This window comes from Tachypleus tridentatus, chromosome 2 (genome assembly GCF_004210375.1).
Source record: "Tachypleus tridentatus isolate NWPU-2018 chromosome 2, ASM421037v1, whole genome shotgun sequence".
Taxonomy (NCBI): Eukaryota; Metazoa; Arthropoda; class Merostomata; order Xiphosura; family Limulidae; genus Tachypleus; species Tachypleus tridentatus.
The window spans coordinates 117,561,478-117,584,390 of NC_134826.1; the positions used below are offsets into that span (position 1 = coordinate 117,561,478).

At 33.2% G+C, this 22,913-nt stretch overlaps 1 protein-coding gene across 2 annotated transcripts in view; it reads right to left on the minus strand.

The window, feature by feature from the left end:
- Positions 1 to 742: 742 nt before the first annotated feature.
- The window catches only part of LOC143244921 (proto-oncogene tyrosine-protein kinase receptor Ret-like), a 74,110-nt gene continuing 51,939 nt past the window's right edge, over positions 743 to 22,913 (minus strand). The window contains exons 16-22 of one of the 2 annotated variants that reach the window (XM_076490466.1): positions 15,505 to 15,627; positions 14,612 to 14,682; positions 13,823 to 13,863; positions 10,973 to 11,069; positions 10,018 to 10,117; positions 3,547 to 3,652; positions 743 to 2,878 (exon numbers count right to left, since the gene is read on the minus strand). In XM_076490466.1, the coding sequence (XP_076346581.1) occupies positions 2,721 to 2,878; positions 3,547 to 3,652; positions 10,018 to 10,117; positions 10,973 to 11,069; positions 13,823 to 13,863; positions 14,612 to 14,682; positions 15,505 to 15,627 (696 nt within the window). In that variant the 3' untranslated portion in view covers positions 743 to 2,720. Of the gene's footprint in view, positions 2,879 to 3,546; positions 3,653 to 10,017; positions 10,118 to 10,972; positions 11,070 to 13,822; positions 13,864 to 14,611; positions 14,683 to 15,504; positions 15,628 to 22,913 lie in introns of those variants that run through there. The other variant, XM_076490467.1, reaches the window with a different exon arrangement.

The following is a 22,913-nucleotide window of genomic DNA, read 5'->3' on the forward strand; positions in this document are numbered from 1 at the left end:
ACGAAACAAACTCAACCGTACAAACAATTTTTCTCGTAATTATATTACATGTAATTCCAGGTCAACGATGATCAGTTTAATGCGACCAATAGCTCAAGCAATACAAAGTTCTGAAGATTAGATACAGTAAGACCCACTTTAGCTTTCATTAAACCACATCCGACAATTTTCCGTTTCAGACAGGCCCGTTAACTGTGTTTGCCGCCAGGAGTGTCAATATTAAACCATGTGACCAGTGCAGCCACAAAGGACGCACTGTTTTAAAAATTGTCAATTTTCTTGTTTGATGAAATAAGTGGCTTCTCGTACATTCTTCTTGGATACAAGACACAAGTTTAGATAAAATGTGTTAGTGATTATTTGTTAGCATTTTTATTTCCATATTACATTGTTTTTATAAAACTTTAGAAAAATAGTCTCAGTCATAATTTCTATGCTACGTATTCTTTTTTCATTTCCACTGGTAAGGAATTTTCCTTTTACCCGTACAGCACTTCAGTGTGCAAGTGTAAATAAAATTAAACAACTTCGACAGTTGCTAATGTGTACCAATGACACAATAATTATCTTAAATTAAACATACCAAACACCTTGACATAAATTCATATTCTTGAGGTATACTACAAACGCTGTGTAGAATATATATATATTCAATGTCTGACGTCAGTTACCTCTACATTGTGCCTATAAGTGCTTGACTTATTGTGTTAAAGAAAAAAATAACTGAAATACACACAACTCGTTCCATGATATATATTTATTACGTATATGCAATGTTACACATACAAAAAATTATTTTCAATTATTCACGTAGTGTGTCTCCATCACATGTAGATGAATGACAACAAATTAAGAGCTTAGTAAATAAACACTGAAATATTGGTACATCAAATAGAGTTGTTTACCATAATTGCTATTAATCGTTTGTAACTACTTGTTTTAATGAGTGAAGTCTTACATAATAATTACTAGGCAACTTAATTTTTATAGTACTTTCTTTATTATTAAATAGAGAAGGTTGCTTTTGATGTTATATATGTTCCACAATGAATTATACTTAAATTAAAGCAATAACTAAACCACTGTACGTCATATTCACTTGTACAAAGGGAGAAACACGAAGTTAACCTCGGCTTTGATCAGTACAAAATAAAAGTATTCTTTTCAGTAAAAGTTTCGATTATAAACATGAACAGAGTGAAATTATAATGCGAACAGTTTGCTCTCATTCAAACATATCTTTCTTTTGTAAATCTAATATACTTTATACCTGCTAGATAAGTTGAGAAACAAGTCTATAATACGTAAAATTTAGTAGAATTTTGAAGTATAAGCAAAGAACAAGATCTGTAAATTATGTAACTGAACTTTTTAAAATACTTTTTACTATTTTTCATTGTACAATAATTTAAATAACAGCTAAACCAGAAATGATTGTTTCAACCACAATTCAGTGACATATGAATGAGCTACAAAAATAGCACAGCTTTGTGCTTATTTATTTAAGTTTCTTACTTTTTGACACTCTTATACCTTACTTATAAGTATATACATCTTTGACTACAGTATGTACAAAAAATACAAGATAGTTTATTTTGAAGCTTAAAAAGTCAACGTTAAAGCAAGCAGTGTATACATAAAAACTATTTAAATGAATGTTTTCTTATTATTTATCTACTGGTATCTTTTGTTACAATATAGATAGACTATTAAACACGAAATACAATTTTTTATTAGTTTCTATAACTGTCATTGAGTTACACCGGTTTCAGGGAATTTTACACCTCATCAGTAACCCTTGATAATGGCAAATCGAAATAGGAAAACAAGACTAGACTTCACCTATATTGATGAGTTACACATTCGGTGTTTTTTATTGTGTCTTTTTTCTCACCGTAATAGCCTATGCTTGTATAGGATTTGAAAAACATTAGTAATTGTTAGTAATTTATTCGTCTGTAATATTCAGCAAGCTTGTCGTGTAAGCTATTATTGTTTGTTGAGTTGTTTGTTTTATTATGGACAAAACTACTAAACAGGGCATCGAAACCCGGTTTATAGCAGTATAAGTCCATAGACGTACCACTGTGCCACTAGAGGGTCGATATGCTTGTATAACATTAGTTATTATACGAAATGTTATGGTTACATAGTTCTCAAATCCTAAATAAATATAGGCTTACTATGACAAAAAATATAATTAAAAGCCCCATATATAAGATATACAGATTGTTTCTTAAGTCCCTTACATGACTTCTCAGAGAATGTTTGCTTTATAGTTACAAAACGACTTTATATTATTATGAGCTTCCCTCATATATAATTTGTACCAATACTTTTTTTTTCTGGTATTTACACAATGTACGTGAAACTAATAGGTGGGCAAAATGTTCAGCTAAGTCTAAAGCCTACAATAAGTTAAATGAGAGAAAAACTAGAATTATTTAGAAAACTGATTATAGAACGCAGAAAAGTTGTTCAGCAAGATATTAGCTGATAAGTAACAGAGAAACGTGTATATGTTTTAACTAAACTACTATCAATAATGACTGACCACTCAACTTCCCTCTTGGATTCGGCGAGAAAACCTAATTCTAAATAAACTCATTGTCACTTATTCTTCAAAAGTGTTGATTTCACTAAACCGATGCCAGTTCAGTACATATTTTAGAATTACTACCAGTACCAGTATACTATTTTTGCAAAGACGAAATTACGTGCTATAATGTTGCGTCACCGATAACGTCGCACCGAGAAGATTCTTTGGGATTTTTCGAGATTAGCCGTATGCAGTCAGATTCCTGGTTGTCTGTCTGACAAATTGTTTCATCGTTGGTACAAGGGTGGTACACATTACTATACTGCACCGTATTTTCGCCTTCAGATCAGAGAAACAATAGAAAATAACCATTACTAGTTAAAAATAACTTACTAGCCACGTAATAGTTACGTCAGTTGAGCGAGTTTTAATCCCAGGTGATACATTTACTTGTCGCTTACTTATTGTCACTTACAAAGGCAGAAAAAAATTAAATGTGTGGAACACTTGTTTGGGATATTAATTTTGGAGTCACATGTATTAGTTAGGATGCTTCTTTAGTGACACCAAGCAGATGGAACGAATCTAATTAGTATTTTTTAAATTTCAATCCCCAAAACTATATTTTAGTTTTTATTGAATAGGTTATTCAAGAATGACGTAACCCATGATAATCATAACTAGAAATCATGATTCCAACGTTCATAATTTTCTAACAAATGTAAACAAAGAACTAATTGTGTATAGCCGTCCTTACTTTTGAACTGATAACTAGAGAGAAAGCGCTCACCGCCAATTCCAATGTGGCCGACTAGCAGGATGTGAGAGTTTGATCGTTAATCTTAAATAAAGCACATCCACAACTCCAAAGTCCGGAGCGTGTTTTTTAGGGAACAAGAGGCGAAACATGAACCCTCAAACTTACTCTTTCAAAAAAATAACCATAAGACCACGCCCGTTTGCATATATATATGTATAAATATGGCACTTAGTTATAACTATCTCACCTTGGTTTTCTATTCCAGATGGTGTCATAAGAGACAAGTGTTCATCATCTGTCCAAAAGAGATTGCTGTTGCTTTCGGTTTGTTTAGGACTAAGATCCAAGTATTCCTGGGTAGTAAATATGAAATGTTAGTAATTTAGCTGTGTGTAGAACACTATTTCTTTAACTCGCTGTTAACCTTCTATTTTCACATTTATAAGTCCTGACTAACTGTGCAATTGAGTATCAGAAACTTATTACGTTTACGATATCTTGTGCAAAATGTCATGTATGACTAAGTAATGATGTGTAAACATAGTTGGAGGAATACCTTGCACTTTAAAGTTTATTAGTATAGTACTAATAATGAAAGACACATAAAACAAGGCTCAGTGACAGTCACGTTTGTTTTACTAATTTTATAGATTACTAACTTATTTCATATATGTTTCTGCGTCATTCATTCAAAGTAACTATAAAATTATTTATATTATATAAATTTTGAAGAAGCAACACAAAAAACCCTAAATTACTTTCAGTTTATCCCGGGGGACAGCGATTAATTTAAGGATTGAAAAAACTAAAATTAAAGTTTTGATTCCCTACGATGGACACAACAGATAACCCGACATGGCTTAGCTTTTAAACAAACAAACAATGTAAAATATTAGAAGTAAAATATAAAATAATTTATTAAAAATAAGGATGAAAAAAGTGAATGAAATTAATCAATACAACTTACTTGAGCAAATCTTTGAGACTAATAGATGTTTTTAAAGTCCAGATCTACCTATCTTATATGAGGAGTAAAGAGGACACAGATGCTAAGTAGCACTAGTTACGTCCTACTTTATCAGTTCATTTGTTTGTCTGGGATTTAGCCCAAGACTATACAATTGAATATCTGTGCTTTGTTCACCACGGGTATCGAAACTCGGTTTCTAGCATTGTGAGTCTGCAGACATTCCGCTGTGTCACTAGAGGGCACCATTATTAGTCATATTTGAAAGATTTAAGTAAAACGATGAAAAAATTAGATTGTTACAGCCATTATGCTTGGCAGTCTTCTACTTTTTTATATGGTCAGTTGCAAAATATATAAATAAGAACCACAGACTTCAAAATATATCTTAATCATATGTTAGATTCAAAAGATTGATATAGATTAAGTTTAGGTCAAAGAGGATAATTTATATTTCAAAATATTCCAATAATTTTGAAAATAGATAAGAGTGGTCACGTTTTATCGTGCTATCCACAAAATTCTGATGTAATGAACAAGAATAATGAAATATATATTGTACAGTTAATATTGTACAGTATATGTTGTACAGTTTATCTTATTAAAATAAGTTAATCTTTGCAAGAACAAATATTTTTTTATTTACGACGAAACTTCGATTTAAGTTTATTATCATCTGGAAACCCGCGCTGATATCTCGAGTTGTGCCACAAATAAAAATATGAAAATTATCTTGTGCAGTTGGATTTTGCTCTTAATAAATTTGGACCAGTAATATAAGCTGTTTTAGCATGAAATCTCTCTCCCATCAGTAACGTCTGTGATAGAGATAGTTGTAAACAACTCTGGATTTATCATTTATTGGTGAAATTTAAAAAAGTTCTACTTGCGATAAGATGTGACGATTACCATTTAAATCAGCCAAAATATGACTTTATTATGACTGGCCATACCACCGTTAGAAACCTATAGTTAATGACTGAACTTCTTGGATGTGTAACTGAAGAATCTGCTACAAAAACATTCTCCTTCCACATCCGTCTTTGCATCTAGTCTTCAGAACTTCAGACAATTTAAGGTCCTGCTGATTGGAACTTAGTTACTCTTAAGCATGTCGTTATCTGTCACCATTATTCCCTCGATTAACTGCACATGCGCGAGATGTTTGACTTGCAATCTGTGTAACTGCTATGGGTGTGACTACGATAGATTTTTTTGAGAGCCATTGTTGAGGTAAATCCATCTATCAAAGATCAAAGATGCTGGGGTGCCATTCAAAAAATAGTTTTGGTGCTGACAAAGATATAATATTCGTAGGAGCCTTCCGTCAGATCATAATGTCAAGAAAACGTCACCAACCTCAAACATACAAACAACAAAGAAGGATCGAATAATTTGAATTGAGAATAAAAGAGACAACACGTTATAAATTGGTGTGTGTGTCACTGTTGCTGGTAAAGAAAAGAGGCTTTTTCGAAACGCTTTGTTTCTTTGACTGATCATATCGTCCGATTGAAATACGTTACCACCATATGTACTGTGCGTTTTGATGTAGAAGATTTTTTACCTTTGGTTTATAAAATGCACCCAAAAACAATTGTTGGAATTCATTATTCCTTGCCTTGCTACCCACAATACCACTTCACCTCTTGTTGAGAGAGAGATCCTGAGTTAAACAGATTTAGCAAATAAGAACAATAATAATAATAATAATAATAATAAATTTATTAAGCAATAAATTAGACACAAAAAATCAAATAACAATATAAAACCATCAACAAAGAGTTAACTCGTCCTGTGATGGTTAAACACATAATAAAGTAAAATCAAAACTTACAAAATCAAAATAAAGTTCCCAGAATATTATCATCAGTATTTAAGATCCATTGTTTTAAGTATTTCTTTTGATTAACACGATTAATAGAAGATCTTATACTATAAGGAATAAAATTATGAATACGAGGTGCCAAATAAAGATATTGATGAAGTGTAACTGTTTTACGTGGTGTGGGTACATTAATTGGAAAAAAAGATTGAAGTCGTGTAAAATATGAAGTGACTTTAAAAGGCCTATTAAAAGAAACATGCATTGTAGATAAAGCTAAAAAATATAAATAAAGTTTATCATATGAAAGAGGGGAGTTAAATTTACTGAAATCGGAATCAAGCCTATGGGTAAAAATAAGAGAGAAAACACTTTTTTGCAACTTGTGAATAGGAATTAAAAAGTCTTATATGTGCCACCCCAAATTGAAATACAATATTGTAAGAAAAATTGAAAGAGAGCATAATATACACTTAACAAAATATGATAAGGAGCACAATGACTAAGTTCAAAAATTAGCATAGAACTATATTTTAATTTATTAACTAAAGAATTAATATGAAATTGCCAATTTAATTTTCGATCTAAAATAATTCCTAAATATTTAACAGAGGAAACTTGAGTAAATTTGGGACACTTACAATTAGGGTAAGTATAACAATCATTGGAATGATAAAAAATAGAAGGAAAAGCTGGAATGACACCATAAAGGTTAAACTGAAGAAGAAAAGATTTAGATATATTTAAGGATAAGCCATTACAGAAAAGCCAATTTTTTAATTTTATTAAGATCACTAGAAATAATGGCTTCATTAATTAGATTTGGCTTACTATAAACAACAGCAATATCATCGGCATAGGCTTGGATATCTCCAGAAAACTGTTGGTAAAGAATATAATTTATATAAATGAGAAATAATAAAGGGCCGAGAACAGAACCTTGGACGAGTTAACTCTTTGTTGATGGTTTTATATTGTTATTTGATTTTTTGTGTTTAATTTATTGCTTAATAAATTTATTATTATTATTATTATTATTATCTAATATTTATCTAATAAGAGAATGGAAATTTTTGAACTTCTATGAAACGTTATATATTTATTCTAAGAGTGAAATAAAGAAGAACAAACGTAATGAAAGTCTCATTTTCAATGTTTTTTTAAGAGTTTACATTTTTTAATAATACAAATTTATATTTGTTTGTTTTTTTAATTTTGCACAAAGCTACACGAGGGCAACCTGCACTAGCCGTCCCCAAGTTATCAATTTAAGACTAGAGGGAAGACAGTTAGTCACCACCAATCACCGCCAACTCTTGGGATACTTTATTACCAAAGAATAATGGGATTGAGCGTAACATAATAATTCCCTTGCGGCTGAAAGGGTGAGCATGTTTTGTGTGACGAGGATTCCATCCCGTGACCCTCGGATTACCTTAACCACCTGGCAAATTAGAAGTTTAAATTATTGCACTTGTCTGTATTTGTTTGGTTATGCGATAATCAGTTGTTCGTAAAACAATTATTTAGCCTCGCAAAGTGGAAATGGCCTTTCTGACTACATAGGAAAATGAGTTTCACACTGCTGAACAATGCGTATATGTTGGACCAATCAGTACTGGCTTATTTTACTCATATACATTTTACTTTTCAGATGCAGGCTTATTTAATGGGTAACCTCATAGAATATGATAAAAAACGAAGCTGTCTTTAGAAATATTAATGTAAAGGTAGTATACTTCTACAAATTACTCAAGCGTCATCCCTTTTAATTTACATAAATAAAGTCGCAATGTGAACATTGTAACCGGTTTCACCATGTTAAACATCCACTGTTGTCAGAGACAGCTCGTGAATGGGTTCCAAAACTTTTCATTAAAATTAACGAAGCTGATGTTTTAGAATACATTATTCTCATAAAAAAAGAAAACGTAATTATGATGAAAAGGAAGTGTTTCGTTTAATTAAGCGCAGAGGTACACAATGAATAACTTTTGTTTTCCCCTCTTCGGTTATAGAAATGACTTTTCAGGTCGTAATCCTACAAATTTTTCGCTAACCCACTTGGGGGCGTCAATGAATATTAAAATGTGACATAGGTTAAAAAATATCAATGGGCTTTTTGTGTTAACGAATTGTTTCTTGGAGCATTAATACAGAATTTGCAAATAAGTAGTAGTATTTAAAAATAAAACAGTCATTTTTTGTGAACGTGTGTATATGTCATGATTGTAGTTAATCTACGAATCTCCAAAAAAAAATATACGTTAAAAACTTCTTAATTTTAGAAAGCGAAATTTCACCAGAGACACATGGTGAGTTTTAGATTTTACTCGTGAAACTTTGGACATGATATTTCACATTTCATAGCATACTGTATTTCCAAGTCTCTTTTCCCATAAGCTAGCATTGCCTTTATTTCTGTTATTGATGATTTCAATAAAATGCAAGTCAGTGTGCATGTTCATTGAACATGTTAAAAATAGTAAGTTTACTTAGCGATAGATTAGATAAGGTAATTGTTAATGCAGTTGTCGTTGGAATTTTGGTGAAATTAGTTTCCCTAGGTTTGTTTTGTTTTGAATTTCCCGCAAAGCTACTTGAGATCTATCTGCGCTAGCCGTCCTTAATTTAACAGTGTAAGACTATAGAAAGACAACTGGTCCTCATCACCCACCGCCAACTCTTGGGCTACTCTTTTACCAACGAATAGTGGGATTGACTGTCACATTATAACGTCCTCACGTCTAAAAGGGCGAACATGTTTGGTGTGACGGGGATTCGAACCCGCGATCCTCGGATTACGAGTCGAGTTCCCTCACCATCTGGGCATCCCAGGCCCACTTTCCTAGGGCAAATGATTTTAATATACATTCCTTATATAGAGAGAGATACCAATCTGGTATTTTTCACCTTCTTCTGTATTGAAAAATAAGAGGCCCAGCATGGCCAAGCGTGTTAAAGCGTTCGACTCGTAATCCGAGGGTCGCCCTTTCAGCCGTGGGTACATTATAATGTGACGGTCAATTCGTTGGTAAAAGAGTAGCCCAAGAGTTGATGGTAGTTGGTGATGACTAGCTGTCTTTCTTCTAGCCTTACACTGCTAAATTAGGGACGGCTAGCGCAGATAGCCCTCGAGTAGCATTGCGCGAAATTCAAAACAAACAAACCTGAAAAATAAGATTAACTGCAATGATTAATCGTAATTTTTATAATATTAGTTAATTATCGATAATAGGAAGTTCTTACCCTGAAAGGTAGTTTTAACTTCCACACTTTTCTGTTGTACACTTTCTATAGTTATACATTATTTTTGAACATTTAAAAGGATAAAATCCAAATGCTTTGATTTAGAAACAAGTGTCTGAAAATTTGCGTCACGTTCCAAACTTTTAATTGATTTCAATGTCTAACGTTTATAAATCCTTTGACATTTCAAGTGTTTTTTTTTCTGTCTGTGTTTAACTGTAAAATTTCTAGTAGTTTTTCTGTTAACAAGTCAGAAATATTATTTTTTAAGACACTTCCTTAATTGAATCTAATATAGAGTAAATAGAGTCTAATCTTCATAATGCCAGACAAGCCTGAACAAACTAACAATTCGATTAGCTAATTCAATATTTGTTAATTTCTTTCCTAAAACCAGTCAAGTACACTTGTATTAGACCCGGCATGGCCAGGTGGTTAAGGCACTCGAGTTATAATATGAGGGTCGCGCGTTCGAATCCCCGTCACACCGAACATGCTCGCCTTTTCAGCCGTGAGGGTGTTATAATGTGTGGTCAATACCACTATTCGTTGGTAAAAGAGTAGCTTTATGAAATGCTTGTATGAATATATAAAGCATGGGTCATTAAAATACGTATTCTCCGAGAACTCTATAAAGCGTATTTGTGTACAAAAGCCAAACTTATACCAGAACTAACCGCAGATTCTTGCAACATCAAATCGAGTCTATGAACAAGGTCCTTGAAAGATGGTCGATTGTATGGGTTCTCTCTCCAACACATTAACATAATATCGTACCTGTGAATTCAGAAATAAAATATTGAAAGAAAAAATATAAAATCTGTAAGAATTAGACGAATAGCTTCAACAACAATTGCTTGCCTTTTGGGCCTTCAATATATTTTAATATAATTACATATTTTTAGGAAAAAGGTTTTGTGGATTTAATTTAGGAAATAATTGTTTGTATTAAAAATCAAAAATAAGAACTTAAATGTAAGGTGATAATATAGCTGGTAAAATTGGCATTGAAAGTGGCTCTTGAGTCAACCGATCTTTTGTTAGTCCTACCTTTACTGACTTTCGTTTTTGTTTTGAACGTAACCGAATCAAGTTAAGTTACAAATCTCTCGAACCAAAGGTATCTTATGAAATTTCCTATGGTCACAAATTTGCTGTAGAAAAATATTACGACTGTAATATATATTTCTAAGAATCTAGAATTTCATTAAAAACTTAAAATTAATCACTTAAACGAACTAAAGTCTTAGCAGTCTTCAGATCTTAGTGGTATAAAAAAGCCACGTGCTTTTGTAAGCCAGATTTCCATAGTAACTGGTATTTTACACTTACACTTACTGAATAGAAATATAAAAGTAATATGATATTATATAATTTCTATAGCAAGTTTTGATTTAAGCTGCTCTTAAATAAGTTTGTTTCATTATTTACTTTTAACGGAAATTGTGTTTCCAATTGGTTCAAATCGACGTTCTGGCAAAAGCGAATGAACTGAAACTTTGATATACAGCCAATCCTACCGAGACACATTCACATTTAAAAATAAACATTGAACCACTTATAATGTATGAAATAATCCTCGTTAACACTGTATATTTCCAGACAGAAACGGCTGAATTCTTGTTTACTTACAGCTGATCCGAACACGTGTCTGGTTGTTCCATCCTGTACCCAGCCTTAAGAAGGTGGTAGAGCCGTTCTAACTGTACACCAGGGTAAGGACTGGCACCTTGAAATAAACACATGACAAAAACAGACAGAACACATAAGTATGGCAGGTATGAGTATTTGGAGATACAGAGAGAATATTTGGGATCTTAATTCCTCATCAAACCGACAGTCCTGTGCCAGATATTACTCAAAATATATTTATTGAAATTACATTTTAAAACGGCCCGGCATGGCCAGATGGATAAGGCACTTGACTCGTAATGTGAAAGTGGCGGGTTCAAATCCCCGTCGTACCAAACATGCTCACCTTTTCAGTCATGGGAGCGTTATAATTTGACGGTCAATCTCATTATTCGCTGTTAAAAGAGTAGCCCAAGAGTTGGCGGTGGGTGGTGATGACTATCTGCCTCCCCTCTATCCTTAAACTGCTAAACTAGGGACGGCTTGGGCAGATAGCCTTCGTGTAGTTGTGCGCGAAATTCAAACCAAACATTTTAAATCGAGATTTTAACATTTCTAATTAGGGCTATAAGTAGAAATACATAATACGCTGCAAAACCTATGAATAATGGATAAATAATAATGAGCAACTTCAAAGCTGTATAAGTAACTTTGTATATCATACGCCTTAGCAAGTACTTTAAAAAATAAGTGAATGTATATTTAGACAAGATTTTCTCATTTATGCTAATTCCAGTATTTTGTTTTGGATTCCAGTTGTTCAGTTAAACGAACGAAACTCACTTCTGTAGAGCGGAATTTATTAAAAGTGGTGATCGTAAAGGTGAAAGTTAAAACTAAGAAAGCTATGAAGGGGCTTTTATAAGTGATTAACGTACTCCGAATCTTTAGTCTTTGAAAACATATCATATGTCTTAATCTGTCTTAATTCACAGAGTACTGTTAGTTAATCCATGAAATCTGTAAATCAGTTTTCTACCTCAGTTCAAAGCAATATCAGAATCTCATATCTAAAAGTACATCTTCAAGGTGACTAATATACATTCATTCTATTTCACTTTTGAAAGACCAAAAACACGTAATGAGGGGTAAAGTACAGTCGCTCGCTTTCTAAGCAAGTATTGGTTAAATCAATGTAACATTATTCAGTTGTTTATTTTTACAAATTGACAATGAGAGTGTTAAAGTGGAAGAATAAAGTTGTTTAGTTTCGAAAAACTATTGAGCGTGTCAGAAATAATTAGAGGTCCTATGTTTCCTAAACTACATTGAAATGTTAGAATAACTCTTTGTTTTCAATTTCGCACAAAGTTACACGAGGGCTATCTACGCTAGCCGTCCCTAATATAGCAGTGTAAGAAAAGAGAGAAGACAGCTAGTCATCACCACATACCGCCAATTCTTGAGCTACTCTTTTACCTACGAATAGTGGAGTTGATCGTAACATTATAGCACCTCCACGGCTGAAAGGGCGAGCATGTTTGGTGTGACGGGGACTCGAGCCAGCGACCCTCGGATTACGAGTCGAGCGCTTTAACCACCTGGCCATGCCGGGCCGTGTGAGAAAAAAAAAGTTGACATATCTTAATATTATAGATATAATGTATGTGTGAGAGGAAAGCTGAAAGAGTTGCTTGTTTTTAAAACTAATACTAAAAGTATTAGAAGAACATTAAATGGTCGCTTCGCTTCTAAAGAAACAATGGTTGCCCGTTTCATAATATTTAATCTAGAATGGGACTTGGTTAATGTAGTCATTAATTAATTACCTTATATTTGGTAATTAATATCCTTGCACTTTCAACCATTTTTCTTCATTGTGAGTGACCATTCTCAGTAGTATCTTAGAAATATTGCACAGCAGATACTTTTGTTTTGAACGTTGTACAGTTTAACGTAACCACTTTTGGGTACACTTACATATATTCCAACCTATTCTGCACTTGAGACTCCTTTTTCTTTCCAATTTCCACCCATGGGAAAAGATGAAAAGTGGAAGAAAAAATCTTATATTCTTGTCGGTTTTCAAGGAAGTAATACCGTAAATTCATGGACAGAATTATGTACGTATTCTAGAACTAACTGAAACAATTAACACAATTTAGATGGTCCCAAAGCTATAACAGAATCTTGCAATTTCGAATTGTGAGCATGATTTTGGTGGTTATCTTTCACCTCCGTAGGTTCATTTTGCATGTCGAAAAATAAAAAAAATAAGCGAGTAAAACTACTTTATTGTATATTTATGTAGAGTGCCTAAACTTTCATTAGACACTTCACTTTTTAAATATGTGTATCACTTCTGATTAGTATTTGTACTACAAGTAACAGTTCTGACCCAAATATTTAAGAGTCCGCTGCTAGCAATTCTCCGAGTTAAATGTGTTGTAAAAACTCGTTTCATGGTGTCATGTACTAATGCTATTACTCACAACTCTGACAAGTGGGCACTGACTTAAAGTTGAACAGCTTTCGGGTAAGAAAAATATATCATTAACTTTTGTTTGTTTAAATAGTATTTTAAATACAAATATTCTATCTTTAAAGCTCAGAACATATTAATAGCTGTTTAAATTAACAAACTAGGTCTAATCTTTCATAGTATTCAAGTGAGTTTATAATAAAGTTTCCTTTCGCTGGCTGAGTGTCTGAGAGCCTGTAACGCTAAAAACTGGGTTCAGATCCTCGTGTTGAGTACAGCATAGTCAAACTAATACTGGGTTCAGCTCCTCGTGTTGAGTACAGCATAGTCAAACTAATAAAATTATGGGTGAACAATAAGTTTAAGTATACAAAAAAGGGTAAACATGAAAACTGCTAAAAATCAAAGCAGGTTTTCAACCAACATACCTAAGGTCACGATTTCCCAAAGAACTATTCCAAATGACCACCTGAAAATGAACATCATATATGCATATACATTGAAATAACTTAGTACCAAAACAAAGAATAAACGAGCTAATGTTAGTGCCTTGAAAAAATGTTATGAATTAAACTTGAAAATTAAAGGTTTAATAATTACAAAAGGGCTTTCTTTCAACAAATGTTTAGTGAAATCGTCTTCCACTTTGAGTAATATGCATAAATTGAGTAATATTGAGTAATAATATTCATAAACAAAATATTATTTTTTTAAATATTTTCTGATAATAATGGATTCAATAGCTGTATTCATAGTACATAGCATATTTTATATGTAACAAAACTTCAAGGACAGTTTATATACTACACTTCTTTTCCAATTAGCATGTTTAAAAACATTATTTTTCTAACATCACAAGTTGACATATGAACGAATTATTTGTTCCCCGGTATGATAGCGGTAGACTTAAAGATTTACAACGCCAAAATCAGGGGCTCGATTTTCGATTCATCTCCATGGACGCAGCAGCAGATTGTCTGTTGTGGCTTTGCAATAAAACATACACGCAAATATTTATTATTTTACTTATTAAACAGTTGTAATGGTTTACTTTTTATGAACTGGAGTAAAACACATCAAAACTACATCAAAAGTTATTGTAAGTTAAACATAAATATTTCCATTTCTATTGACAATAAAGGCGCTCAGTTGTTAAATAATTAGATTAATCCTTCCTAAACTATCTTATGATATAGATTTTAAGGTACAGTACTCACACGTCACTCTTTGAGGTGTAGATGTGGTCTTCTAAAGATTCCAAAGCCATCCATTTCACAGGAACTCTTCCCTTTTTGTACAAATAAAGTAATTTGTAAATAAAGCAAACAACGGTCAAAGTTAGTACTTAGAATGATATTGCTTTTTATTTATTTCACCCAAAACTATACGAGGGCTATCTGCGTAAACCCTCTCTATTTTAACACTGTAAGACTAGAGGGAAGGCAGATAATCATTACCATTCTCCGCCAACTCTTGGGCTACTCTGCTACCAACGAATAGTGAACTTGACCGTCACATCGTAACGCCTCCACGGCATGTTTGGTGTGACGGACATTCGAACCGGATATCTTCAGATTATGAGTCGAACGCTATAACCACCTGGCTATGCCGGGACCAAGGATATTTCAAATGTATTGTTATATTTTGTTATACAATGCTATATTAGCAATGTTTGTAAATGCTAAGACTTTAAATACATGTAGAAACGAAACTGTATTGCGTAGTTGAGCAAGATATGTGATGGAGAGTTTAACACATCTATGAAATATTATATATTATACAAAAATAAAAGTGATGCATTGGATTAAATTATATATGTATATATTGTCAACATGAGATGAATAAATTTAGTATTCAATTTCCATAATGCATTCACAAAAAATATAAAATTTATTAAAACACACACAATTATATTTTAAATTATTTCTGTACCAGCATATTTATTATTCTTTTACTAGTAAGTTAATTGTTTCAAAAACAGAAATTAAATAGTTCGTTGTTCCCAAAATATCCCAGAATGGTACTGGTAATTAGCAAGAATATTTAAAAAATAATTTTGATCACCAAATCAGTTTACTTGGATAAATAACAATATGCAATAATTACTTACCTTAGTTTTCTTTAGGTAGGTGTCACCCTCGTAAACGTCACGACTAAGCCCAAAGTCTGAAATTTTGATAACATTTCCTTCCGCTAAAAGCAAATTTCTGGCTGCCAAATCTCTATGAATTAACTGTTGAAATAAGAAAAATATAAATAGATACAATTATATAAATAACAATAACAATCAATGCATAAAAACAAACAAACAAAAAGATGTAGATATATCGTGTATGGTTCTAATACTATAAACTTTTCAAATTGTTTTGAACAAATCATAAGGTCAACCGAATTAAAATGTATACCCAATTATATTACTTATCTACATCTTAAAGTGCCTTTTCAAAGAATAGTTATTGTAAATTCATAAGTTTCCAATTATTTCTTTCATAACTGTTGCTATTAATAATTTTCATATATTGTTACGTTATCATTTATCTACACAAAGTTGGAAACAGAATATCAACTAGTTCTGCTGCTGTATTTCATAGGAGATAATATCTTTTATGAAAGTAATCATTATAATACTTTTTCTCTGAGGAAGTAAGTTTTTCCAGACATTAATCTAACTATAGTTTGTGCTACTTCCTTCTATAGATAAAATGTATAATTGTAGAGAGATTAATTGAAACAGCAACAAGAAACAAGTGCTAGAATTCTCACCATCGAAGTACTGATAAGTATTCCGATTATTATTAATTGCAAGACTTTTTATACATTTTGAAAATAATTTTACCTTCAAGTTGAAATACAAAATTTTAAAAATAGCAAAAGGAATAGTCATGGCTTGAACGTTGAGGCTCAGGAAGGCCGATAAGGGGTAATGTGGTTACCAGTCTTTGTTTGTCGGTTTACTTTGACTGGTCGCCATTTGGTTTTTTCGTCACACGAGAATATGCAGACAAAATTGAGGTCACGACTGTCAACGTTATTCTACATCGGTTACTTGTACGGAGCTTTGAAAGGGATCGTGGAGAAGAAAAATAATGTCTCGAGCTCACGATTAATTATCTCTGTCTTGTGCTCACGAAATATTATATTCGTTACAAGATTTGTTAAGTCTCGAGCTTAAGATAATAACTCAAGTACACGAAATATATATAATTTTTCTCTTCCATGTTTCCTTCCGCACGTTTTTTGTAGCAAATAGAAACAACATTCGAGGACTTGTTTAGCGAGAGGCACGTGAAACCTAAACACTTCCATAGGACTTTTTTGCTAAGGGAGTCTTTCGCATTGCAAACATAAAAATATTGTAGTAACGAAATTATAATAGCCAGTATAGAATAGAAATAATTACTTAGTCTACTGTAAAATGAAATCATTTAGAACTTCAAAAGTAGATAGCTAATATATTTTGTATTCCACTAGCGTGAGATTCAGGCAAACCAAGCACTGCAAAGATAGTGCCAACAACGAGACGTGTAAAATTTGGTATAATCTTCACAACTATTCTGACTTCATTATTTGTTACAGTTTGTCCTTCTGTGGATCAACGGCAAGTCTGAGGACTTATAACACTAAAAAACAAATTCGATACTTGCGGTGGGCAGGGTACGGATTGCTTATTGTATAGCTTTGCGCTTAACTACAAATGAACAATAATGAATGGCACTTTGGTTCATGCAACTAAATTATGCTTTGTCTATATACATAAAGGGGGCAGATTGCCTATTTAGCTTTGCCTTATGGACTCGTAGTCGGATGGTTGCGAGTTTCAGGCTGTCCCTTGTCCCGCTCGTGTGTTATTGAGAAAGGTGTTTTACCCTGTTTCATTTTTCCAGTATACCCAGTTATACAGAGTATAACCTTTAGATGAGGGTTAATCTGCGAAGGACTGGTATCCCCTTCAGGAAGAACCGGTTGCCCTTCTTTCCTGCTCGAGTTCGGAAACACCGGCCTTATGTTCCTTAGCAAAAATGACTACTATTTTTTTTACACTTTTATTGTGTTCTTTATAAAAATGACGAAAGTTAACAGTATATTTAATAGTTTTATAAAAAATTGCAGCAATTAAGAAGCGTGATATCATAGTCGTAATGATTTCTGTAAGGATGCGCCACAAGACCAAGTAAAGGGCTTTGTAAACATATCACATTTTAAGCCTATTTAAACGTATACGTAATGTGATTGGCATTTTATAACATGTTATTTGCCTTTACCCATGAGCTTACAGTTACTAATGTAGTTTTATTCCGTTGACGTTGTGGTTGCGTGACCTTTTTCTAACACAAGAAGACTGGCTTTGTGATTCTCCACTTCTTATGAAGGACAGTAAAGGTAACTTAAAACACGATAGTCAAACACATGAAATGAGTAAAATATAAAGTGTTAAATTAAGATGAATAATCTTGTATTGTTAATCCTTGCTCAGAGTACTGATTTATGAAGCAATTATATTTCATTAGCTTAATCTGAATGACACTCTAATAGTCGTTGTTCAAGAAGTCGTTGATAACATAAATATGTATGCACATAACGTTTCAATGACTACTGGGTTATATTCTAATCAACCTGATGTGCTCTAATATTACACGAAATGCCTCTTCAGTACTGTCTATGGCAGATGTAGCGTAGTTGACTCATTGTAATATATTCCCCTTTGCTTTCAAGCAGAGAATTACTGATGTAATATTGGGTTTATGTGCAGGATCCGTATGGAAGTATGTTTTGGATGTTATGTCTATCTGAGTTCAGAGGAAAGGTTTACACAGAAGATATTAAATCTATTATTTAGTCGTACTCTAAGGTATTTGAAATGTAATTGAGAAGGACAAAGTTGCTTTGAGAACAATTATATGCTCAAAGGGAATAATTTGTATAAGGATTAACCAAATAAATTTTATACACAGAGCTAGAAATACTTATTGGCCCGGCATGGTCAAGTGGTTAAGGCACTCGAATCTCCGTCACTCCAAACACGCTCGCCCTTTCAGCCGGGAGGGCGTTATATGTGATGGTCATTCGGATAATTCGTTTGGTAAAGAGTAGCTCAAGAGTTGGCGATGGGTGGTGATGACAGCTGTCTTCCCTCTAGTCTTACACTGCTAAATTAGGAACAGCTAGCGTAAATAGCCCTCGTGTAGCTTTGCGCGAAATTAAAAACAAACAAACCAAATATTTGTCGTTCTATGAGCATCATATGTAAAAGCAGAAGAACAACTACATGTATTTTATGTTGTATATTTGTATTACTTCAGATTTATCTATTTCGTTTAACATACACCTGCACAATGAACAAATGTACTGTGCCTTCAGAGTTATTATATTACTTTGGAGAATGTTTTATATTGTTACATGTTAATTTTCTACATTAATATGTGGAACATTGATTATAATAAATATATTTCAGATTTCAAATATATTTCACGGCTGAAAGGGCGAGCATGTTTGGTGTAACTGGGATTCGAAGAACATGTTTGTGCTAAAAATATATAACACAAAACGTTATTGTGACTTACACTCATGTGCGATTAGTATATCTTAAAAGTTGTACATCATATAAACACAATTACTAAAATTCAAGGGTAGTGTTATTTTTCCACTTCTTTGGTTTGTAATTGGCTGAACAGTTTCAAAAGTTACGGTTTACGGTCATTATTCTCTAAAAGCATTGTACAGCATGAAAAATTATCAAAAACCTTTCTATTATATTAATCTAAATGCAATTAATGTTATTCATAGTAAAAGAAAAAATACACATCTATTACACAATGAGAACATACACACGCACATATATGTGTGTGTAATACTAATAATATCATATTTTTTATAATGAACAGAAATAAGCCTAAATGTCACAAAAGATAACATAGTTATTCAGATTATTCGACAGTCTTCAACAAATGGACCTGGTGATTAGAGTGCTTGTTTCGCAATCTGTGGGTTGCGGGACTGACAACCGTCGCCAAACAAGCTCACCTTTACAGCTATGGAAGCGTTATAACGAACAAACACAAACCTAAGAGTTGTTTGTATGTTGTGTTATCTAGCTGCCTTCTCTCATCTCAAAATTAGGAAGAGATAGCACGGAGTTCTCGAGTAGCTGTCCCAGGTTGGAAAATTACGCCATGTCTGACTTGTCAGTTAATTTTTATAAAACGTTTCGAGAAGATAGTACAGTTGTTGACATGTTGATTCTGGACATTGATGTAATTCTCAATGTGCTGCTGTCACGTGCATGCAAAACCTTTAAAAAACACTTGCAGAATGTCATCATGTCATTTTTAAAAACTCATCTTCGCATTTTCAGTTGCACTGACACTGTCTGGGACGAATACTTACCTGAAAAGTTCAAAGCACCCAAAACAGAAGAGGAAGAGGTTTGTAAGCATGTGCAGCTTGACACAAGACTTTCAGGCAACTGAGGATCATACCTAAGGTTTGACAAGAACAAATATCTGAACCATTTGGTTATTTGGCTGAACAGTCGCTAGCTACTGAATTTGAACAAAACAACCAGATTACCACAACGAAATAAAACGCGGTATCTTGTAGCAAACAACGTGAAGTTACGAGTAACTTGTAACCATGCCAACATGAAGAGACCGATACAATGTTATTTATACATGTGGCAGATACTACTAAGCAAAGTTTGACGAGAAATGATGGTGCAAACTGTCGTCACAGATGCTTTGCTTATAGGTATTGAACTGATGCAGTAGATGACATTGAATGAACTTCAGATCGCATTTGGCGCAATTGAATGCTCAGATATCTGTCCATAGATGCAATTTCTTGGTCACTGGATTTATTAAAGTCAATAGCTCTACTCTTTTGTGCTTTTACTGAATGCACCCAGATTTCTTTCTTTGTCAAGAGACGCAGGAGAATTGTATTAAAGATATACAAATTATTTGATGAGGTAATATCAGCCTACGAAGTTCTCAGCAATGTTCCAGCAGTGGAAACTTGATGCCACAATTAGAATGTTTAGTTGCCTTTATTTATGACTAAGCAAACTTATGGGTCATTCCATGTCAACTCACATAGGGACGTCATGCAAGGGGACGTCAGTTGATGCCATTCTACGAGATGAACCAGTTCTTTTTCAATATCATCAAAGAAGTTGCATACGAGGATGGACATTATTGGGAACAACTATTGGTACCTGTTCTTCAAATACCTAACCAAAGTGATTGGGGCTTAAAGAATGGTAAATCACAAATGTGGAAATCCTTTTGTACTTCAGCACAACTAGTATCAGACTTCTGACTGAAGCTTATCAGGTGTGGATGTGCAAGGGAATATTCAAGTGTGTTACGCAGTGAAGTAGTGCCTCGTGAAAATGCTAGACGAGAATGTGAACACTCATAAAGACAGTCAGAAACATTTTATCTTTCATGCATGTTTAAGTACAGAACTTCCGCCATTACCATATCTTTTACTTTTGTAATATTTGATTTGTTTTTGAATTTCGCACAAAGCTACTCGAGGGCTATCTGTGCTAGCCGTCCCTAATTTAGCAGTGTAAGACTAGAGGGAAGGCAGCTAGTCATCACCACCCACCGCCAAATCTTGGGCTACTCTTTTACCAACGAATAGTGGGATTGACCGTAATATTATAACGCCCCCACGGCTGAAAGGGCGAGCATGTTTGGCGCGACGAGGATGCAAACCCGCGACCCTCAAATTAACACGCTTGGCCATGCCGGGCCATTTGTAATATTTGAACACTACATAATGAATAATTAGGAATCGTGAGTATTAGTATTTTACATTTACTTGCGGAAGTAATTAAAATATTTCAGTTGTTTTTTTTCATATAGCTATGCCCAAATATTAAACAACTGCTTATGTAGATGAGGGTAAAGGTGTGGTTTTGGCGTATTTAGGTTTTCAGAAAGTATCTGACACTTTGCCTCTTAAAAACTTTCTTAAAATTCTCTCTCTATATATTTTGGATTAATATAAGTGACTCAATGGATAGAAAATCTGGATGAAAAAAGCAGAGGACTGTAAATAACAGAGTTGAGTCAAACTAGATTAATGACATAGGTAAGATGTCTCAAGGTTTAGCTTTAGGACTTTTGCTATTTCTAATTTAGACTGATGACACATGAAAAAGTGCTTAATAAATTACTTAGATCTGCTGCTAATATTAAGGTTGGAGGTGTGAGAGTAGGAGGAAGCTATTTTACAAAAGGATGTAGATCGTTTAGCGAGTTGAGTGAATAAATGAGAGACAGTTTTTCATCGCAATAAATTCAAGGTAATGACGTAGATTATAATAATTTTAATTATAAATGTAATTTTGATGAGAATAACATTAGTAATTTAATGGAAGAAAATGATCTTGATGTTCTAGTTGATCAGTCTCTTAAGTAATCCAAATAGAATGCTGTTGCTAGTTGTAGGACAAATAGGATTTTCGATTGTATGTACAGAAATATTGCATATAAGACTAGCAATATTCTAATTTAATTGTATAATTCACTGATTAAGTTATATTTTGAGTACTGTGTTCAGTTTTGAGGAAGGACATTGAATTGTTGGAGAAGGTTAATTTGGGTGTGTGTGTATAATGGTGACAATGGTTGGACAAGAGAACACAAATATAACTTTTGCCATAGTACAAGTAATCTTCACCTGAGACTGTTTTATTTTTTTAATAGGATAATTGGTTTTCGGAACGGACTGATAAAAGCAGTAAATTTAATAGAGTTTCAAGGGAGGCTTGCTAGATAATTGCATGCTAAGGGCTGGCTTTGAGTTTATATATATATTTAGTTTAGTGAATGGGACATAATAAATTGACCAACAGTTCGTTGTTGTTCTTAAAATATTATGTAACGCCAATAACTACACAGGCCTGCGAATTTTAACTTTTTAAAAGTTGTTTTCTTTTTAATATTGGACTTTCCATAATTCAGCTATGCAGATTTCGAAAATAATATTCATTTTTTTCTATAACGCAAGAAGTCTTTACAAATCAGGAATAAAAACAACTTATAATTAGATCAAAGTATCATTTGGTTGCCCACAATGAATATATTTTATCATTACGTCCCTTAACAAAAATTCAAACAAACTTAAGAAGAGGAAGGGTTTGGTTTATTTTGAATTTCGCACAAAGCTACTCTAGGGCTATCTGTGCTAGCCGTCCCTAATTTAGCAGTGTAAGACTAGAGGGAAGGCAGCTAGACATCACCACCCACCGCCAACTCTTGGGCGGATATGAATATGAGTCCTCATTCATCCTGATTTTTTTTTGTGAAATCTACGTTTTTTAGTCTCGAAACCACGTATTGGGATCATTTTTTTAAGTATTGCGTCTGGATCATCTCGTTCCAATGACCAGTAATAATCAGATATCATGCTGATGTTCCATCTTCACTGATACCTCCTTTCCATTTTTTTTGATGTTTTGACGAAATCTTTCCTTTAGTTATTCGCTAACGGCCCCGAGATTTTCAGTGA